Source organism: Macaca mulatta, chromosome 15 (genome assembly GCF_049350105.2).
Source record: "Macaca mulatta isolate MMU2019108-1 chromosome 15, T2T-MMU8v2.0, whole genome shotgun sequence".
Classification (NCBI taxonomy): Eukaryota; Metazoa; Chordata; class Mammalia; order Primates; family Cercopithecidae; genus Macaca; species Macaca mulatta.
Window position 1 is genome coordinate 24,575,034 of NC_133420.1, and position 23,508 is coordinate 24,598,541.

The 23,508-nt window shown below is 38.0% G+C and overlaps 1 protein-coding gene across 6 annotated transcripts in view; it reads left to right on the forward strand.

Annotated features, from left to right (window-relative positions):
- STRBP (spermatid perinuclear RNA binding protein) overlaps positions 1-23,508 on the forward strand; it is a 150,572-nt gene that overhangs the window by 53,187 nt on the left and 73,877 nt on the right. For all 6 annotated transcript variants that reach the window (XR_013404579.1, XR_013404580.1, XR_003722988.2 and 3 more), the window contains 1 exon segment: positions 22,300-22,470. Coding sequence is in view for 2 of the 6 variants with exons in the window: in XM_028834225.2 (XP_028690058.1) it covers positions 22,468-22,470 (3 nt within the window). In the remaining 4 variants the exon portion in view is untranslated.

Consider the following 23,508-nt stretch of genomic DNA (forward strand, 5'->3'; position numbering starts at 1 on the left):
TAGTAGTGACAGTGACTTTAGCCAGCACCCTCTAATACTTTGAATATCTTGTTTACTCCCCTAGATAATTCTGTGTTGGAATATGTCTCATTCCACTTAAAAAAAAAACTTACAATCTTCTTTGATGGAGAACTTTATTACATCTTCTACTCAATATCAACATTTAGTTTACGTTGAGTACTTATTTTGCTAGTACTGGAAGGCTAAAACCAAAGCTAAAGTAGCTTCTTGCTAAAGAGGAGCAAAGTTTGTTTTGTTTCTACATATCTTAACATATTCACATGATTTTAAAAATATTTTGAAATTAGAAATTGTTTAAAGCTTATAGACAATAGAATATGATAAACAACTGTGTATTCACCACAAATATATCTCTCATATTCTAATGTTTTACCACACTTGTTTCAGATTTTTTACCCTAAGAAATAGTAGCTCAGATATGTATTATGTGTATATCCCTCCCTGATGTGTCCTTTTTTTGAACTTTTTATTATACTTTAAGTTCTGGGATACATGTGCAGAAGTTGCAGGTTTGTTACATAGGTATGCATGTAGCCATAGTGGTTTGCTGCACCCATCAACCCGTCATCTACATTAGGTATTTCTCCTAATGCTATGCCTCCCCTAGCCCCCCACCCCGCTTCCCTGATGTATTCTAATCCTTCTTTATTGGGTAAAATAAGGTAACCACTCTCCTGAATTTTTTGTCATTACTTTGAATGTTTTTTATACTAAAAATGTATGTCTGTATCTCTCTCCATAAATGATATGTAAGATTATCTTACGTTTTTTGGAGCTTATATTCAGGGCATCACTTTGTTCATGCTATTCTGCAACTAGCTTTTTCCTCCAACATTGTTTTTGACTTTAGATATGATGAAATGGATCACTGTCATTCATAAACCATGCAGTGTATATCTTTATTCTCTTGTTGAAGGACATTTAGATTGCCAGTATTTTGTGATTATGCGCAAAATCAGTGCTACAATAAATGTTGTTGTTGTCTGTCTTACTGGTTTTCTGTGTTGAAGTTACTCTAGGTGCTGTAACCAGAAGCAGTGTCTTTGCTTATAGGGTATCCACATCTTTGACGTTATCAGTTATTATTAATTGCTCCTCGAGCTGTTTTTTTTTATTCTTTTACAGTTTCACCTGCTTTGGTTTTCGGCAATTAGACATAATGGACTTTCCAAAGCAGACGTGCTGTGCCTGAAGAAAATATGACATGAAAATCTCATTTTACCACAGAAACATGGAAAGTTGGTTGTTTAGATTCTTGATAAATTTGTTCATGTTTTGAAAAATCTTCTTTGCCGGGCACGGTGGCTCACGCCTGTAATCCCAACACTTTGGGAGGCCAAGACAGGCAGATCACCTGAGGTCAGGAGTTCGCGACCAGCCTGACCAACATGGCGAAACCCTGTCTCTACTAAAAATACAAAATTAGCTGAGTGTGGTGGCGGGCGCCTGTAATCCCAGCTACTCAGGAGGCTGAGGCAGGAGAATTGCTTGAACATGGGAGGCGGAGGTCGTAGTGAGCCGAGATTGTGCTATTGCTCTCCAGCTTGGGCAACCAGAGTGAAACCCATCTCAAAAAAAAAAAAAAAAAAAGAAGAAAGAAAGAAAAAATCTTATTGTGGAAATGTTCAAACATACACAAGTAGCAAGAACCCCCTGTCATTTATTTTCAATACCTATCAACATATGGCCAATTGTATTTTACTTCCTTGCCCCTGCAACTGGATAATTTTTTTAAAATCCCAGATTTCCACATACGTTCATCTGTAAGTAGTTTGGTATATATCTCTAAAAGGTATGACTCTCTCATCCCAAAATGAAACTCACATAATACCATTATCACACTCCAGAATTAATTCCCAAATGTCAAATATTCAGTGTCCAAATTTCCCCAGTTGTCTGTTTTTTAGCTTTACGGTATTTAAAGTATGATTACATTGCAAAAACGTATACTTCTAAGGAATAGTTTTAATTGATCTCTTAGGAATGTACTTGCAGATTTCTCATGTATCATAGAATCATATTTAAGTAGACTTAAAAAAGTAGAAAATAATCTAGGTATAGTTCACCCCTTTTCCTTTATAAACGATGGAATTGAGGCTCAGAATTGAGGTTTGTTCATAATTGGTGAGCACATTAGGAATCGAGCTGGAACTATAATACAGATCTTTTGACCCCGATCTATTGCTTTTACACCAATTACACTGGATGGCCTATCTTAGATTCTTCTTTTGTCCGTTACCTCAGAATTATTTTTCCAGTGGCTTTTCATAAATATCAGTAGTACTAATCTTGTGATTTATGTCAGGTTTTAAAAGGAGTTTGTGAAAGGGTTGAATTATAATATCAACACTTGAGCCAAAGATATTGAATTGTTCTGAAAAGCTACTTGTCTTTTCTGACCTAGATACACAGTTTCCAACTGTGGCAGAGAATGCCAGAAAGAGAAGAATGCGTATTAGCAGGAGCCTGGAAATTAAGTTACTGTATTACTGAAGGATCTAATATACTTATTAATTTTTAGCACTTTTAAGTAGTATAAGAGAATTTTCCTGTATGGACACAATATTGGTGAATCTATGTTTTTTTTTTTTTTTTTTTTTGGTAGGTTAAAACCTATTTATTTTGCCAAGCTGAAAATAAAATGACTTCTACTTGTTTCAGAATTGGTAATTTGTTAACATTACTGCTTGCTTATGACTGGATTGCAAGTTCTAAGTTCCTTTTGCAAACTTGCCTCATTAAGAGAAATAATTGTGTCCATTCTGTCTCCAGATCACGGGTTTTGTTTTGTTTCATTTTGTTTTGCCATGCTTTGTGGTACAGAACGGCAACAGAAGGTCTTTTGAGAATCAAAGACACTATTTTAAGCTTGTTTACCAAGGTATTGGTTTACCCTTCAGTGTTAAGTGTGCTTCAGCAGACAGAGGAGTACAGAGAATATTTGAATTCTTTTTGTTTTTGAGACAGAGTTTTGCTCTTGTTGCCCAGCTAGAGTGCAGTGGTGGGATCTTGGCTCTCTGCAAACTCCACCTCCCAGGTTCAAACAATTCTTCTGCCTCAGCCTCTCGAGTAGCTGCGGTTACAGGTGCCTGCCACCACACCCGGCTAATTTTTGTATTTTTAGTAGAGACGGGGTTTCGCCATGTTGGCCAGGCTGGTCTTGAACACCGGACCTCAGGTGATCCGCCCGCCTCGGCCTCCCAAAGTGCTGGGATTACAGGCGTGTGAGCTACTGTGCCCGGCCAAATATTTGAATTCTTAACTGTTTCTTGGCACATTACCCGTTTTTCCTTTTGGTCAGATTGTCACAAAATCTGTAAATTCTAAAAATAGTCTGATGACCTCTATTACTCCCTTTTAGTTAGAAAAAAATAAATAGCTACAGAGTCATGTACTGTTCTGGTGCTGTTTCATGTTTGATCGTGGTTTAAAGGAATAGATGCCAACTTGAGCTTTTTAAAGATCACTGTGTGAAATCAAATATCTACCTGCTCTTTGATTTGTTTGTGGAGACAGTGATGTGAATTGGAAAAGATGATGGGGACCCCAATTCTAGGGTTAGTTCTGCAAGTACTTCACTGTGTGATCATAGACAAATCATTTAACATCTTTGTATATTTGTGCTTTCCCATTTTAAAAGATTATAAAACAAATTTGTTCTTTACTACTTTTCAGGATCATGTGAGCATTGAATGTGATCCTGTATGAGAAAATATTTGAGAAATTCGTTTGTGTTTCTCCTTTATGCCAGACATTGTTCTAGGTATGCAATACAGAGTAAACAGAGGCACCATCTGCCAGTTGTAAATCCTATGCAGAAAAATAAAACAGATGTGCTTCGGGAGGGGCTGCTGTGAGAGAGGTTGCTTTTTTTTTTTTTTTTTTTTTTTTTTTTTTTTTTTTTTGAGACAGAGTCTTGCTCTGTTGTCCAGACTGGAGTGCAGTGGCACGATCTTGGCTCACTGCAACCTCCGCCTCACAGGTTCAAGCAGTTCTCCTGCCTCAGACTCCCGAATAGCTGAGACTACAGGCACCTGTCACCATGCCTGGATAATTTTTCTAATTTTAGTAGAGATGGGGCTTCACCATATTGGTCAGGCTGGTCACGAACTTTTGACATCAGGTGATGCACCTGCCTTTGCCTCCCAAAGTGCTGGGATTACAGGTGTGAGCCACTGCGCCTGGCCAAGGTAGCTATTTTACATAGGGTGGTCAGAGATAGTCTCATAAGATGACATTTGAGCAAACACCTGAAGAAGTGAGAGAAGGGGTGATGTAGATATTGGGGGCAAACTAGCAAGTGGAAAGGCTCTGAGGTGGGAGCCTCAGCAAGGATACTAGTGTGAATAGAGCACAGTGAGTGAGGAATAGTGCTAGAGATTGAGGCCAAGAAGTTAATGGGAATCAGATTATTAGGGCCTTATAGCCTTAATTATTATGAAGTATTTACTCAGAGACAGGAAACTATTAGAAGGTTTTGAACAGAGGAATGCCGTTACCTATTTTTTTTTCTTTTTTAGGGATGGGATCTTTCTGTGTTGCCCAGGCTGGCATGCAATGGAGTGATCATAGCTCACGGCAGCCTCAAACTCCCAGGCTCAAGTGATCCTCCTGCCTCAGCCTCCCAAGTAGCTAGGACTAAAGGCACATGCCACTGTGCCTGGCTAAATTTTTTGTAGAGAGAGAGAGGGTCTTGTTATATTGCCCAGGCTGTCTTGAACTGCTGGCCTCAAGCAGTCCTCCCATCTTAGCCTCCCCAAGTGTTAGGATTACGGGTGTGAGTCACTGTGCCTGGATGCTAATATAGATTAGCAGGAATACTCTGGATGCTTTTGCTGAGAATAAACTCTGGGGAAGGGTTTATTTTCAGGTGGGGAAGTAAGATGACTAGTTGGAAGGCAATGTATAATCCAAGTGAGAGATGGTCATTGCTCCGACGAGGTTGGTTATAGTGGATGTGGTTAAAAGTCGTCAGATTTTATTTTTATTTTTTAGATTTTTAAATTGTAATTTTCAGTGTTTAAGGGTATATAGTAGGTGTATTTATTTATGGAGTAGATGTGATGTTCTGATAGGCATACAATGGATAATAATCACATTAGGGTAAATGGGGCATCTATCACTTTAAGTATTTTTCATTTCTTTATGTAACAGACATTCCAGTTATACTCTTTTATTTATTTTTAAATGTACAGTAAATTTTTGTTAACTGAGGCAGGAAAGAATTCTCAAGCCAGTAAGACAAAACCATCAGATCTACAAAGGAAAACCTATCAAAGTAACAGCAGACTTCTCAGCAGAAACCTTACAAGCCAAAAGAGATTGGGGGTCCTGTCTTCAACCTCCTTAAACAGAACAACTGTCAGCCAAGAATTTTTTATCCTACAAAACTAAGTTTTGTAAATGAAGGAGGAATAAAGTCATTTTAAACAAATGCCAGGGGAATTTGTCCCTATCAAACCAGCACTACAAGAAATGCTAAAAGGAGTTCTAAACCTTGAAACAAAAGCCTGATATGCACCAAAATAGAAAGCTTAAAACCCACAGGATCTATAAAACAATTACACAATGAAACAAACAAACAAACTAGGTAACAACATGATGAAGAGAATGATACTTCACATCTCAGTATTAGCATTGAATGTCAGTGGCCTAAACGCTCCATCTAACAGATGCAGAATGGCAGAATGGATACGGAATCCAAATATCTGCTGTCTTCAAGAAATTCACCGAACACAGAAGGAGTCCTATAAACTCAGAAAAGTGGAAAAAGGTCTTCCACATAAATGGAAACCAAAAGCAAACAGGAGTAGCTATTATTAGACAAAACAAACTTCAAAGCAGCAACAGTAAAGACAAATATAGTCAGTATATAATGATAATCAATTCAACAAGATTTTACAATTTTAAAGTTATACGCACCTAACACTGGAGCTCCCGGATTTGTAAAACAATTACTACTAGACCTAAGAAATGATAGATAGCACAACAATAGTAGTGGTAGATTTCAGTACACCACTGACAGCACTAGTCAAATCTTTGCGACTAAAAGTCAACTGAGAAACAACTCAAATGACATACTAGAACAAATAGACTGATATTTAGAGAACATTCTACCAAAGATCTGCAGAATATACGTTTTTATCAGCACACGGAACATTGTCCAAGATAGATCATATGATAGGCCACAAAGCAAGTCTCAATAAATTTTTAAAAATCGAAATTATATCCAGTATCCATGCAGACCACAGTGGCATAAAACTAGAAATCAACTCTGGTTTGTACTAGTCAAAGAAGTACTGTTCTGGAAGTACTAGTCAAAAAGGAACTCTCAAAACCATACAAATAAATGGAAATTAAATATTCTGCTCCTGAATGATATCTGGGTTAACAATGAAACCAAGATGGAAATTTAAAAATTATTTGAATTGAATGATAATAATGAGACAAGTTATCAAAACCTTTGGGATACAGCAAAAGCAGTGCTGAGGGAAAGCTTATAGCACTAAATGCCTACATCAATAAGTCTGAAAGAGCACAAATTGACAACCTAATGTCACACCTCAAGGAACTGGAGAAACAAGAACAAACTAAAAGCTAGAAGAAGAAAAGAAGTAACAAAGATCAGAGCAGAACTAAATGAAATTCAAGCACACACACAAAAATACAAAAGATCAGTGAAACATGCTGTCGCTTTGAAAAAATAAAATTGGTAGACCATGAGCTAGATTAATCAAGAAGAGAGAAGACCCAAATAAGCTCAATTAGAAATGAAACTGGTGACATTGCAGTTGACATCACAGAAATACAAAAGATCATTCCAGACTACTATGAACACCTTTATGTGCACAAACTAGAAAAGCCAGAGGAAATGGACAAATTCCTGGAAACATACAACCTTGCTAGATTAAATCAGGAAGAAATAAAACCTTGAACAGACCAATAACAGCAGTGAGACTGAATCAGTAATTTAAAAATTGCCAACCAAAAAAAAAAAAAAAAAAAAAATCCCAGGACCAGATGGATTCACAGCTGAATTCTTCCAGACATTCAAAAACTTGGTAACAATTCTACTGACACTATTCCAAAAGATTGAGAGAAGGAATCCTCCCTAGATCATTCTGTGAAATCAGTATCACCCTAATTAGAAAACTAGGAAAGGATACAACAAAAGAAGAAAACTGCAGATCTATTATTGTGATGAACATAGATGCAAAAATCCTCAAAAAAATATTATCTAACTGAATCCAACAACACATCAAAAAGATAATTCATCATGATCAAGTGGGTTTCATGGTAGAATGGGTACAGAATCAAAATATCTGCTGTCTTCAAGAAACTCATTTAGTAGGAGTAGTTTAACATATGCAAGTCAGTAAATGTGATACAACACATAAACAATTAAAAACCTTATGATCATCTCAATAGATGCAGAAAAAGCATTCGACAAAATCCAGCACACTTTATGATTAAAAACTGTCAACAAACTATTGAGAGTAGGCATAGAAGGGACCTACCTTAAAATAATAAAAGCCATCTATGACATATGCACAGCCAACATCATATAGAATGGGGAAAAGTTGAAAGCATTCCCCCAAGAACAGGAACAAGACAAGCATGCCCACTTTCACCACTCCTATTAAACATAGTTCTGGAAGTATTAGCCAGATCAATTAGGCAAGAGAATGAAATAAAAGGTATCCAAACTGGAAAAGAGAGAGTCAGATTATTGCTGTTTGCAGATGATATGATTGTATGGCTAGAAAGTCATAAAGACTGTTAGATAAACAAATTCACTAAAGTCTCAGGTTACAAAATCAGGGTACACAGATCAATAGCACTGCTATACACCAACAGCGATCAAGGTTAGAATCAAATCAAGAACTCAGTCCCTTTTATAACATCTGCAAATAAAATAAAATACCTAGGAATATACCTAACCAAGGAGGTGAAAGATCTCTACAAGGAGAAGTACAAAGCACTGCTGAAAAAAACTGTAGATGATACAAATGGAAACACATCCCATGCTTATGGATTGGAAGAATCAATATTGTGAAAATGACTATACTGCCCAAAACAATCTACAGATTCAGTGCAATTCCCATCAAAATACCAACATGATTTTTCACAGAATTAGAAAAAACAATCCTAAAATTCATGTGGAACCATAAAAGAACCTGTGTAGTCAAAGCCATTCTAAGCAAAAATTACAAATCTGGAGGCATCACATTACCAGACTTCAAACTGTACTACAAGGATACAGTTACTAAAATAGTATATGGTGCTGGTATAAAAGTAGGCACATAGGCTAGGCGCGGTGGCTTGCGCCTGTAATTCCAGCACTTTGGGAGGCCGAGGCAGGCAGATCACAGGTCAAAAGATTGAGACCATCCTGGCCAACATGATGAAACCCCATCTCTACTGAAAATTAGCCGGGTGTGGTGGCATGTGCCTGTAGTCCCAGCTACTCGGGAGGCTGAGACAAGAGAATCGCTTGAACCCAGGAGGCAGAGGTTGCAGTGAGCCCAGATCGTGCCACTGCACTCCAGCCTGGCAACAGAGCGAGACTCGGTCTCAAAAATAAAAGTAGGCACATAGACAAATGAAACAGAATAGAGAGCCCAGAAATAAGCCAGATATGTACAGCCAGCTGATCCTTGATGAGGCATACATAAACATAAATTGGGGAATGGACACTATTTAATAAATGGTCCTGGGAAAACTGTCCAGCCACACGTAGTAGATGAATGAAACTGTGTCACTCACTATATACAAAAATCAAGATGGAACAAGGACTTAAATATAAGATCTGAGACCATAAAAATTCTAGAAGATAGTGTTGGAAAACTTCTTTTAGACATTGGCCTAGGCAGAGAATTTATGGCGAAGACCCCAAAAGCAAATGCAACAAAAACGAAAATAAATAAACGAGACCTTATTAAACTAAAAAGCTTCTGCACAGCAAAAGAAATAAGAATAAACAGACAACCCACACAATAGGAGAAAATATTTGCAAACTACATATCCAACCAAGGACTAGTATCTAGAATCTATAAGGAGCTCAAATCAAGGAAAAAAAAAAAAAATTCCCACTAAAAAGTAGGCCAAAGGCTGGGTGCCATGGCTCATACCTGTAGTCCCAGAACTTTGGAAGGCTGAGGTGGGCGGATTACCTGATGTCAGGAGTTCAAGACCAGCCTGGCCAATGTGGTGAAAATGTATCTCTACAAAAATACAAAAAATATTAGCCTGGCATGATGGCAGGTGCCTGTTTAGCTACTCAGGAGGCTGAGGTGGGAGATTTGCTTGAACCTAGGAAGTGGAGATTGCAGTGAGCTCAGATCGTGCCATTGCACTTCAGCCTGGGTGATGGAGTGAGACTCTGTCTCAGAAAAATGAAAAATAAGAAGTAGGCAAAAGACATGAATAGACGTTTCTGAAAAGAAAATATACAAATGGCCAGGATACATACGAAAAAAATACTCAACATCACTAATCATCAGGGAAATGCAGATTAAAACCACAATGAGATACTACCCTACTCCTGAAAGAATGGTCATTATTAAAAAGACAAAAGGGCCTAATCCCAGCACTTTGAGAGGCCTATGCAAACAGGTAACTTGAGGTCAGGAGTTCGGAGGCAAGCCTGGCCAACAGGATAAAACCCTGTCTCTACTAAAAATACAAAAATTAGCTGAACGTGGTGGCAGGTGCCTATAATCCCAGCTACTCGGGAAGCTGAGGCAGGAGAATCGCTTGATCCTGAAGGTGGTTGCAGTGAGCTGAGATTGCGCCGCTGCATTCCAGCCTGGGTGACAGAGCGAGACTCCATCTAAAAAAAAAGTGTGTTTCACAGCAACTTGTGTGGAGCTAGAGGCCATTATTCTAAGTGAAGTATCAAAGGAGTGGAAAGCCAAGCTATGAGTAAGTGAAAACTGAGCTATGCGTACCCAAAGGCATACAGAGTGATATAATGAACTTCAGAGACCCAGAAGAGGGACGGCGGGAGGCAAGCCTAGGATTTAAAAAAAAACTACAATGTACATACACCACTTGGGTGATGAGTGCACTAAAATTTCAGAATTTACCATTATATAGTTCATCCATGTAACAAAAGCCACTTGTACCCCAAAAGGAACTGAAATAAAAAAAATTACTGACTGTAATCACCCTGTTGTGTTATCAAATACTAGACTGTTCATTCTGTTTAAGTATGTTTTTTATACCCGTTAACTATCTCCACTTCTTCCCCACCCTCTTGGCCTCTGATAACTACTATTCTGCTCTCTATTTCTTTGCGTTTAATTGTTAGCTTCCACAAATGAGTAAGAATGTTCAAAGTTTGTTTTTCTGTGCCTGGCTTACTTCATTTAACATAATGACTTCCAGTTCCATCCATGTTGTCACAGATAACAGGATCTCATTCTTTTTTGTGGCAGAATAGTACTCCATTATGTATATGCACCACATTTACTTTATTCATTCGTCTCTTAGTGGACATTTAGGTTGCTTCCAAATCTTGGCTATTGTTAATAGTTCTGCAGTAAACACGGGAGTGCAGTTACCTTTTTGATGTACTGATTCATTGTCTTTTGGGTATACACCTAGCTGTGAGATTGCTGAATCATATGGTAGTTCCATGTTTCGTTTTTTGAGGAACCTTCAAACTGTTCTCCAAACTGGTTTTTCTAACTTACATTGCTACCAACAGTATACAAGGGTTTCCTTTTCTATATACCCTTGTCAGCATTTGTTATTGCCTGCTTTTTGGGTAAAAGCCATTTTAACTGGGATAAGATTATATCTTATTTTATTTTGCCTTGCACTTCTGTGATGATCAGTGTTGTTGAGTACCGTTTCATACACCTGTTTGCCATTAGTATGCCTTCTTTTGAGAAATAACCTATTTAGATTTTTTGCCCATTTTTTAATTGGGTTATTAGATTTTTTTTCCTATTGAGTTGTTTGAGCTCCCTATATATTTTGGTTATTAATCCCTTGTCAGATGGATAGTTTGCAAATATTTTCATTTTCTTCCATTCTTTGGGTTGTCTCTTTGTTGATTGTTTACTTTGTTTTGCAGAAGGTTTTCAACTTGATGTGATCCCATTTGTCCATTTTTGCCTTGGTTGCCTTTGCTGTGGGGCATTACTCAATACAGCATGGCCCGTCCAATGTCCTGGATAGTTTCCCAACGTTTTCTTTTAGTAGTTTCATAGTTTCAGGCCTTAGATTTAATTATTTAATGCACTTTGATTTGATTTTTGTATATGATGAGAGATAGGGGTCTAATTTCATTCTTTTGCATATGGATATCCAGTTTTCCCAGCACCATTTATTGAAGACCCTGTCTTTTCCATAGTGTATGTTCTTTGCACCTTTGTCACAAATGAATCCACTGTAGATGTATGGATTTACTTCTGGGTTCTCTATATGTTCCATTGGTCTTTGTGTCTTTTTTTATGCCAGCACCATGCTGTTTTGGTTACAACAGCTCTGTTGTATAATTTGAAGTCAGATAATGTGATTCCTCCAGTTTTGTTCTTTTTACTCATGATAGCTTTGGCTCGTCTGGGTCTTTTGTGGTACTGTATAAATTTTAGGATTTTATTTTTTTCTATTTCTGTGAAGAGTGTCATAAGTATTTTAATAGAGATTGCATTGAACCTGTAGTAGATTGCTTTGGGTGGTATGGACATTTTAACAATATTGATGCTTCCAATCCATGAACATAGAATATCTCTTCAATTTTTTTGTGTCCTCTTCAATTTCTTCCATCAGCACTTTATAGTATTCCTTGTAGAGATCTTTCACTTCTTTGGTTAAGTTTAGTCCTAGTTATTTAGTTTTATTCAAAGCCATTATAAATGGGATTATTTTCTTGATTTCTTTCAGAGTGTTTGCTGTTGGCATATAGAAATGCTACTGATTTTTGTATGTTGATTTTGTATCCTGCAACTTTACTGAATCTGTTTATCAGTTCTAATAGTTTTTTGGTGCAGTTTTCAGATTTTTGCAAATACGAGATCATATTATCTGCAATTAAGGATTTGGTGTCTTCCTTTCCAGTTTGAATGCCCCTTATTTCTTTCTCTTGTCGGATTATTCTAGCTAGGACTTCCCAGTGGTCAGATTTTAGATAGTGTTGTAAGGTTATAGGTAACAGGATTTGATGATGGATCAAATGTGAGATGTGGGAGGAAGAAAGGAGTCAGGAGTGACTTTCAAGTTTTTGGCATGAACAATTGAACGGATGAAGTAGTTGCCTTCTCTTGAGGGAGGGAAGACCAGGAGGAGCAAAGTTGTGTGGTTTTTGTTTTGTTTTGTTTTGTTTTGACACATTAGGTTTAAGATGCTTATTAAACATCCAAGTGGATGTGTTGATTATTTATTTGAATGGGAATTTGGAACTCAGGTCCATATGAATTTGGGAGATGCTTAGTATATAGATGGTATTTAAAGTCTCAAACCTAGATGACATTGCCAAGGGGATGTTGAAGGTAAGATAGAGAAGAGATGAGTCTTGAGGCACTTCAGCATTTAGAGGTTGTGGAGATAAAGAAGAAAAGGATACAAGGGAGTAATTTATGAAGTAGGAGGAGAACTAAGAGAGTGGTGTCTTGGATGGAAGCCAAGGGAAGTAAAGTGTAGGGAACAGTCAACTGTGTCACCTTTTGCTGAGAAGTCAACTAAGAGGAGGACTGAGAATTGTTCACAGCATTAAATACCATGGAAATCCTAGGGGACCTTGACAAGAGCAATTTTAATGGTGCATCGGGATGAGAGGCTGATTGGGGTGGATTTAAGAGAGAATGGAAGGAGAGGAAATAAAAACCCCAAGTGTAAACTCAGTTGTGCTCTAAAATGAGAGCAGAGAATTGGACTAGTAGCTGTAGCAAAGCAAGAGGTCAAGGAAGGTTTTTAATGTTTTTTCCCTTTTTATTTTTATAGATGGGTGCTATTACAAGATGTGGGAATGCTGATAGAAGTGATCCAGTAGAATGGGGAAAATTGATGATGCAGGAGAGGAGAGAGAGAAGAGGGGATGATTACTGAGTGACATCCCAAGTAGGCAAAAGGAGGTGGGATCTAGTAGAGTTTGAGTTCAGGTATTTGCATTAGATAGGAATGGGGACCGCTCATCTATAACAACAGGAAGGAAGAATATATGGTTAATGATGCAGCAAGGTTGGCAATTTGCGTGAAGTAGGAAGCAGGGTGACCTGTTGAATGTGAGGAGGTAGTAGTATAGATGTTTGAAGAGACAAGAGAAGTGTGAGAAAATCATTAGGAGAGTGAGGAAGTGAATGAACATTTAACTTTTTCATTGAGACTCCTACTTGCATTTTAGGTGGGACAGATCTTGAACATTGCAGGATATTTCGCATTCCAGGGTACCAGATGGCAGGGTTACCTACCTGGTCATTCTTACAGCCAAAAAAACTTGACTTCACATTTTCAGATCCCTTTAGAACTATTGATTATTGGGCCTTTTGAGGCTAACGGTTATGAAAAAGACTAATTAGCATGATTATGTGATACTTTTTTTTTCTTAGTTATATTTAATGGTACTTGGTTAATGGTGTGGTATGGCCAAGAGGGTTGAATTTAGCAGGGTTAGAATTTTGCCAGGACCAATTGCTGGTGTGAATGATAAATGATGGATCACGTAATTTCGGTTGGATAAGGACAGAAATGAGGGCATGAAAAGGATGAGGGACTGTGAAAGGTGGTAGCATTAGCGATTATAGGTCCTGGTGGGGCGTGTTTGTCTACAATAGGAAAGAAGATGAGAACATTGGAGGAAAGGAAGACAAGGACTGGAGAAGCCAGAATTTTAGAAGGGTCATCTCTGCAGTTATTAAAATTCTAATATTTATGCCAGAAGTAAAGCTGAGTGTGTGTCACTGAGCTAAGTACAGTACTAAAGTCCTGAAGGAATGGAAGAGGGTTTGGGGGATTAATCCAACATGGATAAGTCAAATAAGTAATGAAATCTGTTGCTTATGGAGGATGAGTCAGAAATTCCCTGTTAGTCACTGTGGTGATGACTGCCATGGAAATAATGGGAAGAGATGGTGACCTTTTGGATGGAACCTCCTTAGATTCTGTGGTTATGGCACTCTAAGGAAGGATAAATTTAGGGTTGAATTCAAATTCTGTTGAGCCTCTGCTGAGTGCAAGGTGATGTACTAGGTGCTGTGGAGATAATAGTAAATCTTATCATTAAAACTGAGTAACAGAAATATAAAGGAAGCTGAAAAAGTGCTGGATAGCTCCAAGGAGGAAGAAATTATATAAACTAAAGTATTAGGTAAGGCTTCATGGAGGGGTAGATTTGAGATGGGCATTTGATGAATAGAACAATGACAAATCAGGATGGTATAGTGGCTGCAGTCCAGGTAAGGGAATCGTTTAACTTCAAGCTTTGCAGTAGCACATTGCAAGGTGTTCTGGAGTAGAGTCATTATTCCCGTGTTGACTGGAGCTATGGTGGTGAGAGAAATGACAAGAATTACGTTAGGACCTTGGATGCCACTGAATATTTGAGTTTAGTGCCAGTTTCTTAGGTAATTAGTGGTTATCAAAGGTTTTGAAGAGGCGTTTGATATTCTCAAGGTAAAATTTTCCTCAATGATGGGCTGAAGTGGTAATAGTATAGTGTAGGAGAGGATAAATCCCCGTAAATGGTAAAATATAGTAAAACAACTTTACACAGTAGTATACAAGACTTCCAAATATGTAAGTATCCTTGAATTATTACATATCTATAGTAGTAAAACAAGGATTAAAACAAGATTCCTGTTCCTATGCAGTATCCCCCCCTTCCCTTTTTAAAAATTGAGACGGGGGTCTCTGTATGTTGGCTAGGCTGGGCTTGAACTTCTGAGCTCAAATGATCCTCCCCTGAGCTCGAATGATCCCCTCACCTCAGCCTTCTGAGTAGCTGGGACTATAGGCCTGTGTCACTCCACCCAGCCCTTTGTTTGTGTTTTAATTTAGACATCTTGCCTCCTTCGTAATTTTTCTTCAGTTGACTTTCCAAACAGCAGTCTCATTTTCCTCCCATCTCTCAGGTTACTCCTTCTCTGAGTATAGTTGTGCTTCTCCTTTTGCTTTTTTTGTATTCATTGGTATACCCACTCCCTTGGCCATTTTGTGCCTTAACATACTAAACTACTGAAAACTACCAAATTTATATCCTAATCCAGACCTCTCTGCTGAACACTAGGTCCATCCAGGAAATTCTTGGATGTCTAATATATACCTCAAATTCAATGTCAGCATGTCCAAAGCTGAATTTCTGACCTATTCCCAAAACCGCCTCTCCCTGGTGCCTTCCTTAACTCAATTGCTCAGGCCAGTAACCTTGAAGTCAATCCTGATGCCTCCAGTTCCTTCATGTCCCACATCCAATCTATTGGAAATGCTGTGGCTTTTACCTTCAAAGTATATCCAGATCACTAAACCTCCTTAAGTGGCCTCCTTCCTTCCACTCTTATACAGTGTTTTCAACATAGTAACCATAGTGATCTTTTAAAGATATGACTTAGATGTTGTCACTCTGTGCTGAAAACCCTTTAAGGGCTCCCCATCTCAGAGTAAAAGCTACAGTCTTCAAAGTGACCAGAAGGACCCTAAATTAGGACTTGACAAACTGACCCATGACCAAATTTGGCCCATTGCCTGTTTTTGTATAACCAGTGAGCTAAGAATGGTTTTTATACTTTTAAGTGGTTAAAAAATATCAAAAATTGATCTTTTTTGATGTGAAAATTACATGTAATTCAAATGTCAGTGCCCATAGTTAAGTTTTATTGGAACAGAGCCACACCCATTTGTTCACATATTGTGTATGGCTACATTTGCACCACAAAGGCAGAGTTGAGTAGTAGAGACCTTATGGCATCAAAAGCCTGATATGTTTACTATCTGGCACTTTAAAGGAAAAGTTTGCCAGTCTCTGCCATATATGGTCTGGTCCCATCACCCCCACCTTTCTGATGTCTCTGCCCTTGTCTTCCAACCCACCCCACTGCAGGCACTTTGGACTCATTATTATTCTTCCACTTAATGCAGGCACACCCTTCCTTGGGACCACTGCTTTAACTCTTTCCCCTCCAGAAGTCCTCAATTCATAGATAATCTGCATGGCTAACTGTTCACCCCATCAAGTCTTTGCTTAGGTGCCGCCTTTGCAGTGAACCCTTAATTATCTGTTTAAAATTGCACTCCCCCTCCATGTATTATCTGTGTGTGCTTACTCCGTTGCCTTCTCAACTTCCTTGCTTTTCCAAGCATTTCACACCTTCTGACATACTGCTTAATTTTCTTATTTTTTGATTATTTCCCTCTTCTGGGCTTAAACCACAAGGGCAAAGATTTTTGTCTGTTTTGTTCACTGTTGGTAGCCAAAGTGCCTAGGACAGTACCTGGGGTATTATAGGTGTTCAGTAATACTTGTTGAAATACATTGAATTTTTGGTTCTTTCATCAAGTGAGTCATCTGTCTGGCTGAATGTTGTTTTGTCACATAAGGTGCCAGTGATTGAGAAGGGCTAATAACTGTTTATTTTAGTGAAGAGATGTGTTTTTCTGTTTTCCACTCCTTTGATTGGTTATTCAATAAGAGCTTTTCCATTTTGCTCACTGACAGTCAATATTCAGGAATCTCATTCTGGTTCGACTTAGCTGGCTCATTCAGTTTATTTTAGGTTTGGATTATAGCCATCACATCATCTTTGTACATACCGTTAGTTGAGAAAAGACCTTTTGGCCTCTGCCCATTATTGCAAGCCTTCAAGTGATATGGTAGAATAGAGCTTTTCCCCCATTTTAGGTGTTTTTGGGTAAGGAGGAATAACTGGAGTTTGGAACTGGGTGAGGATTTTATATTAGCTGTTGATTAGTAATTGATAGGTTTAACCTTCTTGCATGTGCCTTAAAAAAAAAAAAAAAAAAAAACATAAAAAGGAAACTTCCAGAAGAAAATATGGAAACTCAGTGTTCTTTTCACATTAGTAGTGCGTAGAAATAATGCCACCATGTAGAGAAAGTTGAATTAATTTGAAGGGATTTGGGGAGAGTATTGGATTTATTATGTATTTGCTCTTTTTTTTTTTTTTTTGAGATGGAGTCTCACTCTGTTGCCCAGGGTAGAGTGCAGTGGCATGATCTTGGCTCACTGCAACCTCTGCCTCCTGGGTTCAAGTGATTCTCCTGCCTCAGTCTCCCGAGTGGCTGGGATTACAGGTAGGTGCCACCACGTTTGGTTAATTTTTGTATTTTTAGTAGAGACAAGGTTTCACCGTATTGACCAGGCTGGCCTTGAACTCTTGACCTCAAGTGATCCACCCACCTCGGCCTCCCAAAGTGCTGGGATTACAGGTGTGAGCCACCGTGCCTGGCCCCTTAGTGTCTTCTGAGTTGATTCATCTTTGTATTCACCATACTACTAAGCATATACATACAAATTAATAGGCAATTAGTAAGTATGTATTTACTTGTAAATCTCACATAATTTTTCTTAAAGTGATCTTCTTGGAGAGCCAGTGAGGTGTCTTTTTCTAATTTTTTCTTGCCCATATTTAATATAATAGATGTGTGGTGGTTCTTTCATAATGAAATAAAACCTGTTTATTTTTACATAGCTTGTTTTAGAGAGGTGGCTTGTATTAGTATTAGCAAAATTGAAGGTTTCCTATTCAGTTACTGTTTTGAGAATTTACTGGATTCCATAACAAACTGTTTGCAAAACATTACTTGGGATTTTTAAAGAAGGTATTTTTATATTCTCTCCATTGTATTTTAGGGGAAAAAAAAATCCCTAAATATTTAAGTTTCATAGTTTGAATATAGGTAACATAGTTGTTTGTTAGTTTTCAGATTTTTATTTTTAGTTTTGAGATGGAGTCACGCTCTGTCGCCCAGGCTGGACTGCATTGGTGCAATCTCAGCTCACTGCAAGCTTCACCTCCTGGGTTCACGCCATTCTCCTGCCTCAGCCTCCCAAGTAGCTGGGACTACAGGTGTCCACCACCATGCCTGGCTAATTTTTTGTATTTTTTAGTAGAGACGGGGTTTCATCATGTTAGCCAGGCTGGCCTCGATCTCCTGACCTTGTGGTCCGCCCACCTCGGCCTCCCAGAGTGCTGGGATTAACAGGTATGAGCCACCGTGTCTGACCTAGTTTTGAGATTTACCCAAAAACTTGGAAAACTTATGTCTACACAGAAACCTGCACATGAATGTTTTTGGGAATTTATTCATAAGTGCCAAAATTTGGAATCAGTCAAGATGTCCTTCAGTAGGTGAATGGATAAATTGTGGTATATCCATACAACAGAGTATTATTCAGCAATAAAAAGAAATGAGCTATCTATGAAAAGATGGAGAAACCTTAAATGCATATTGCTAAGTGAAAGAAGCTAGTCTCAAAAGACTACATATGACATATAATTCCAACTATATGACATTCTTGAAAAGGCAGAATTATAGACTGTGGTAAAAATTAGTGGTTACCAAGGGCTTGGGGGTGGGGAAGGTGGGAAGGTCAGATAGGTGGAGCACAGGGGATTTTCAGGGCCATTAAACTAAAACTGTTTTATATGATACTGTAATGGTGAATGCATGTCATTTGTAAAAATCCATAGAATGTACAATGCGAAGAGTGAACTCTAATGTAAACTATGAACTTTAGTTAATAATAATGTATCAACATTGGTTTATCAGTGGTAACAAATGTACCACATTAAGGTAATATGTTCAGAACAGGAGAAACTATGTGTGGTGGGTAGTGGGGAGAAGAGGTATATGGGAGTTCTTTCCACTTTCCACTCAACTTTTCTATAAACCTAAAGCTGCTCTAAAAAATAATCTCCATTAATTGAAAAAATGTGCTCAATTAAAAAGTGACACACATTCCTTTACATGTAATGCCACCTTCTGCGTAAGCTGTTCTTACTAAGGAGAGCATAGTTAATATTTTTCTAGGCTCAGTTTTTCAGAGAAATGTACATATATCTGATGTATAAACAAAATTTTTTTTTTTGATAGGAAATTTGAGATGTGTTTTTTCCCCTGAAACCATTTATTGAGTGTATACTATTTGTAAGATATTATTAGGTATTTTAGTTTGGAGTAGATACCTGTCCATTTAGTTTGGAGTAGATACTAGTCACCCCATTTCATGGGTGAGAAAACTCTGACTCAGATAAGGGAAGTGGTAAAGCTGATGCTTGACTTCAAAGCCTCTGTGCTCTATGGTCACATAGAATTTTTTTTTTTTTTTGGAAATAGCTGAAGTTTGTCCTCTATAGGAAATGTAAGTCCTTTGGAGCCAAAACAATATTAAAGAGGATGGTCTAGATATGAATCTTGGCTCTACTGTTTATAGTCTTATTTAGGTTGTGTTATCTGTTTATGCTTTAGTGTCCTTATGTGTTAATTGGAGACAGTAATTGAGATTGTTGGGAGACTTGAGTTAATATATGAAAAGTCTTAGAACAGTGCCAAGTGTAAGTGTCTGAGCTACATACATGTTATCTCCTACTTAATAGTGGAATTATTTCTCATTTTGTTGAGAAAGGAAACAGAGACCCAAGGAAATTGACTCTTTGAGTCACATAGCTTCTAAGGTCACATAGCTATTAACTAGCAAAGTTAGTTTTTTAAAAAATTTTAAGACCAGAATTTTATCCCCTAAGTTGACTTTTTTTTTTTTTTTTTTAAAGAAAAACTCTTAAAAGCGATTGTAGTTTCTCCATGTCAGTTTAGGGTAAACCAGATATATTATAAATTTGGCCTTTTTCTCAATCAGATTGATAAATAGTGGGGAAAAAGCATTGGTCTATAATTCAGATTCCAGACCATGTCTTGTCCCTGGTTTGCTGATTCTGTTTCATTTGTAAAATGAGGGTAGAGTTGGTCAGATGATTTTTAAGTTTGTTTTAAAGCACCAATAGAACATACAGTGATATTACAGTGAATAGAGATACAGGTTTTTTTTGTTTTTTTTTTTTCATGAGTTGTTGCACTATGCTGTCATACTCTGAAGTTCCCAGAGGTTCTTGATGTTAGGGTAGTTACCCTCCATGCTAAATGACTGTGGAGTGCTGTACTTTTATATTGGTGATCAGTGATTTTTCCACTACATCTGACGCTGTTTCACATAGTATTGTTCTTCCTCTTCTGCCTTCAATCTATTCAATTATTTTGAGACCAGGGTCTTGCTCTGTTGCTCAGGCTGGAGTGCAGTGGCGTGTTCATGGCTCACTGCGGCCTCACCCTACTGGGCTCAAGTGATCCTTCCACCTCAGCTTCCTGAGCACCTGGGACTACAGGCATGTGCCACTATGCCCACCTAATTTGTTAATTTTTTTTTGTAGAGATGGGGTCTCACTGTGTTGCTCAAGCTGCTCTTGAACTCCTAGGTTCAAGTGATCCCCCTGGCCTCAGCCTCCCAAAGTGCTGGGATTACAGGCATGAGCCCCCATGCCTGGCTGGCTCCACTTTTTTTTTTTTTTTGAGACAGAGTCTTGCTCTGTCACCCAGGCTGGAGTGTAGTGGTGTGATCTTGACTGACTGCAAGCCCCGCCTCCCAGGTTCATGCCATTCTCCTGCCTCAGCCTCCTGAGTAGCTGGGACTACAGGGGCCCGCCACCACGCCCGGCTAGTTTTTTTGTATTTTTAGTTTTTGTATTGTTAGTTTGTATTGTTAGTTTCACTCTATTAGCCAGGATGGTCTAGAACTGGCTTCACTTATGTAAAGAAAGCTTGTGTACTTTGTTTCAGTTATTGACTGAACACATAGCAATCCTTTTTGGCTGCTGGATTCACAGCTAAATAGTGAACAGCCGAATCCCTTAGAATGGAATAGGGTTGGGAATGGGAGATGCTGAAGACTTTAGTTATATAGTAAGGTCTTTATATGAAAGGTATAATTTTAGTATTATATTTAGTATTATGTTAGACAGAACATTTTTGAGATATCTCTTATGGGATCATATTTTAATCCCTGTTTTTTGATTGTCCAAAAGGATCCCATGAATTGCAGCACTTGTGCATTCCTTCTTTAATGTGATATGAGTAGTAATAAAGTAAGTCCCATTTATTAGAACCTGTTCTGTTAAATAGTATCATTATTTTTTTAAAGAGATAGGGTCTCGCTTTGTTGCCCAGTCTGGTCTCGAACTTCTGGCTTCAAGCAATCCTCTCATCTTGGCCTCCCAAAACACTGGGATTACAGGCATGAGTCACCTCACTTGGTCTAACTGATAATATTAAGAAACTGTTACTGACAATAGGGTGTTTCCTTATTAAAGAAAAGTTAGTTTAAAGGAAAGATATTTAAATGAAGAGAAAGTTATTTTCTTTGTGAATTTATATGATATATGGCATGTAAATTATGTCATCTTATAGCCACATAGTTAAAGCATGTGCTGTATTTCGATGTTAGCTCTGCTTTTTTTTTTTTTTTTTTTTTTTAATTTTTTTCTTCTTGTAGCTGGGTTTATAATAAGGTATTTCATCCGTGCTCAGAAAAGTTTACTTTTACTCTGTCTGGAATAAAATTTCATAAAAGTGGAACAAAATAGATAACAATGATTAGGCCTCTAGATAGAAATAATGCGGTGGAATTCTGGTGAGAGACATCCAGGGGTAATGAAGTCAGGATCTAGTGAATATTCAGGAGTCTGGCATAGCAGTGCATACAGGCCCAGGGATAAATAGGGTCTTTTGGGAGTTAGGGAGTAGAGTCAACAAAGCATGCTGAATTTTAGACTGAAAAAAAAATTAAAGAACATTGTGCCAACATGTACTCTTTAACGGCAGTATCCAATGTAAAAGCATCATGGAATAATCATCATGGTGTTGTATTTTCAGGTGTCTTTACTGAATTTTCAGATGGATCTGAGCAATGCCAATTTCTAATTGAAAATCCGATGGTTAATTGCAACATTGTTGCCATCAGTAGTAGTGTTACTCTTTCAGGTGGTGCTTCTTGACTGAATTTCTTTGCAAATGTATTTATCTCATTGAGTACAAGTCAGCCATCTGCCACATTGTAGCTACAGGAGGCTTGCTTTTCTGGCCATATCACCTAGGCTCCTGGGCCCAGACCTTCAAATATGTGTTAGCTTTTTGTTCGAACTTAGGGAATTTTCCTCTGTTGAGTTTATTTCTTTTTTATCAGGAACATGTTTATGGGCTGCACACTCAGATTGGAAGCTAATAGTAAATAAGCATTTTTGAAGTTGTTTTCCTCTTCTCTTGCAGGTGTGTTCCAGAGAACAAGCCTTCAAACATATTTGCTATATTGACACTGAGCTGTCAGGGGACTCAGGCTTATGAGGAGGTATTGTTACACAAAACAGTGTCTAGTGAAGACGACAAGAAAGAGGGGAAAAGATCGGAAAAAGAAGCTAAAATACTATATAGAAAACCATGGTAGGTTATTGTGGATATTTTCATAATTTAGTTACAAAAGACTCTAGTAATTTAAAATTGGGAATGTTAACAGTGAGGGCAAATGAAAAACAATGGTGTTAATTTTTGGCTTTAGTGTATCATATAAAGATGGCACTCTACTATTCAAAGCGAATGAATTCAGATTTATTACAAGCCCTGTAAACCACAAGGTAGGGCCCCGTGAGCCTGTTGACCATGAATTATTAAAGGAGGAAATGCTCATAAATAATATTTTCTAATAAAACTGGCATTAGCAAACTGATACAAATAGCTATGTTTTTAAGTTCAGTTTTTTTCTCGTGGAAATTAAAAATTCTGAACCAGTCCTTTAATTAGTGATATGAATGATGTAGAAGTTTATAATTTGTGTGAATGTTTAACTGAAAAAGCCACCTCTTTCACATCCTTTTCGAATAATAGGGTCAAGTGCTGAGTATAGTAGGGGCACTGAATTGAGAATCAAAGAAACCTTGCTTTTTGTGAAGAGTTCAGACCTAAATTGAATTTGTGATGTTAGATGAGGTCATAATCTCTGGTGCCTAGGCTTTTAATTGGTAAAATGTGCTGATTTTTTTCCCCCTTAGTATTATGAGTTCTGGAGGGTGTTATGTGAATTTTTTTCTCCTAAGTAGAAGCGAGAAAAGGTTTCTTTTTTTCTTTTTTTTTTTTTTTTTTAAGATGGAGTCCCACCCTGTCACCCAGGCTAGAGTGCAATGGCGTGATCTCGGCTTACTGCAACCTCCGTCTCCCAAGTTCAAGCGATTATCCCTGCCTTAGACTCCTGAGTAGCTGGGATTACAGGTGCCCGCCACCATGCCCAGCTAATTTTTTGTATTTTTAGTAGAGACGGGGTTTCGCCATGTTGACCAGGTTGGCCTCGAACTGACCCCAGGTGATCCACCTGCCTCAGCCCCCCAAAGTGCTGGGATTACTACAGGCATCAGCCACCGTGCCCGGCGAAGATTTTAAAAACACATTACAAATGAGAGAAAAAGCAGAAAATATTTATCTCCAGTA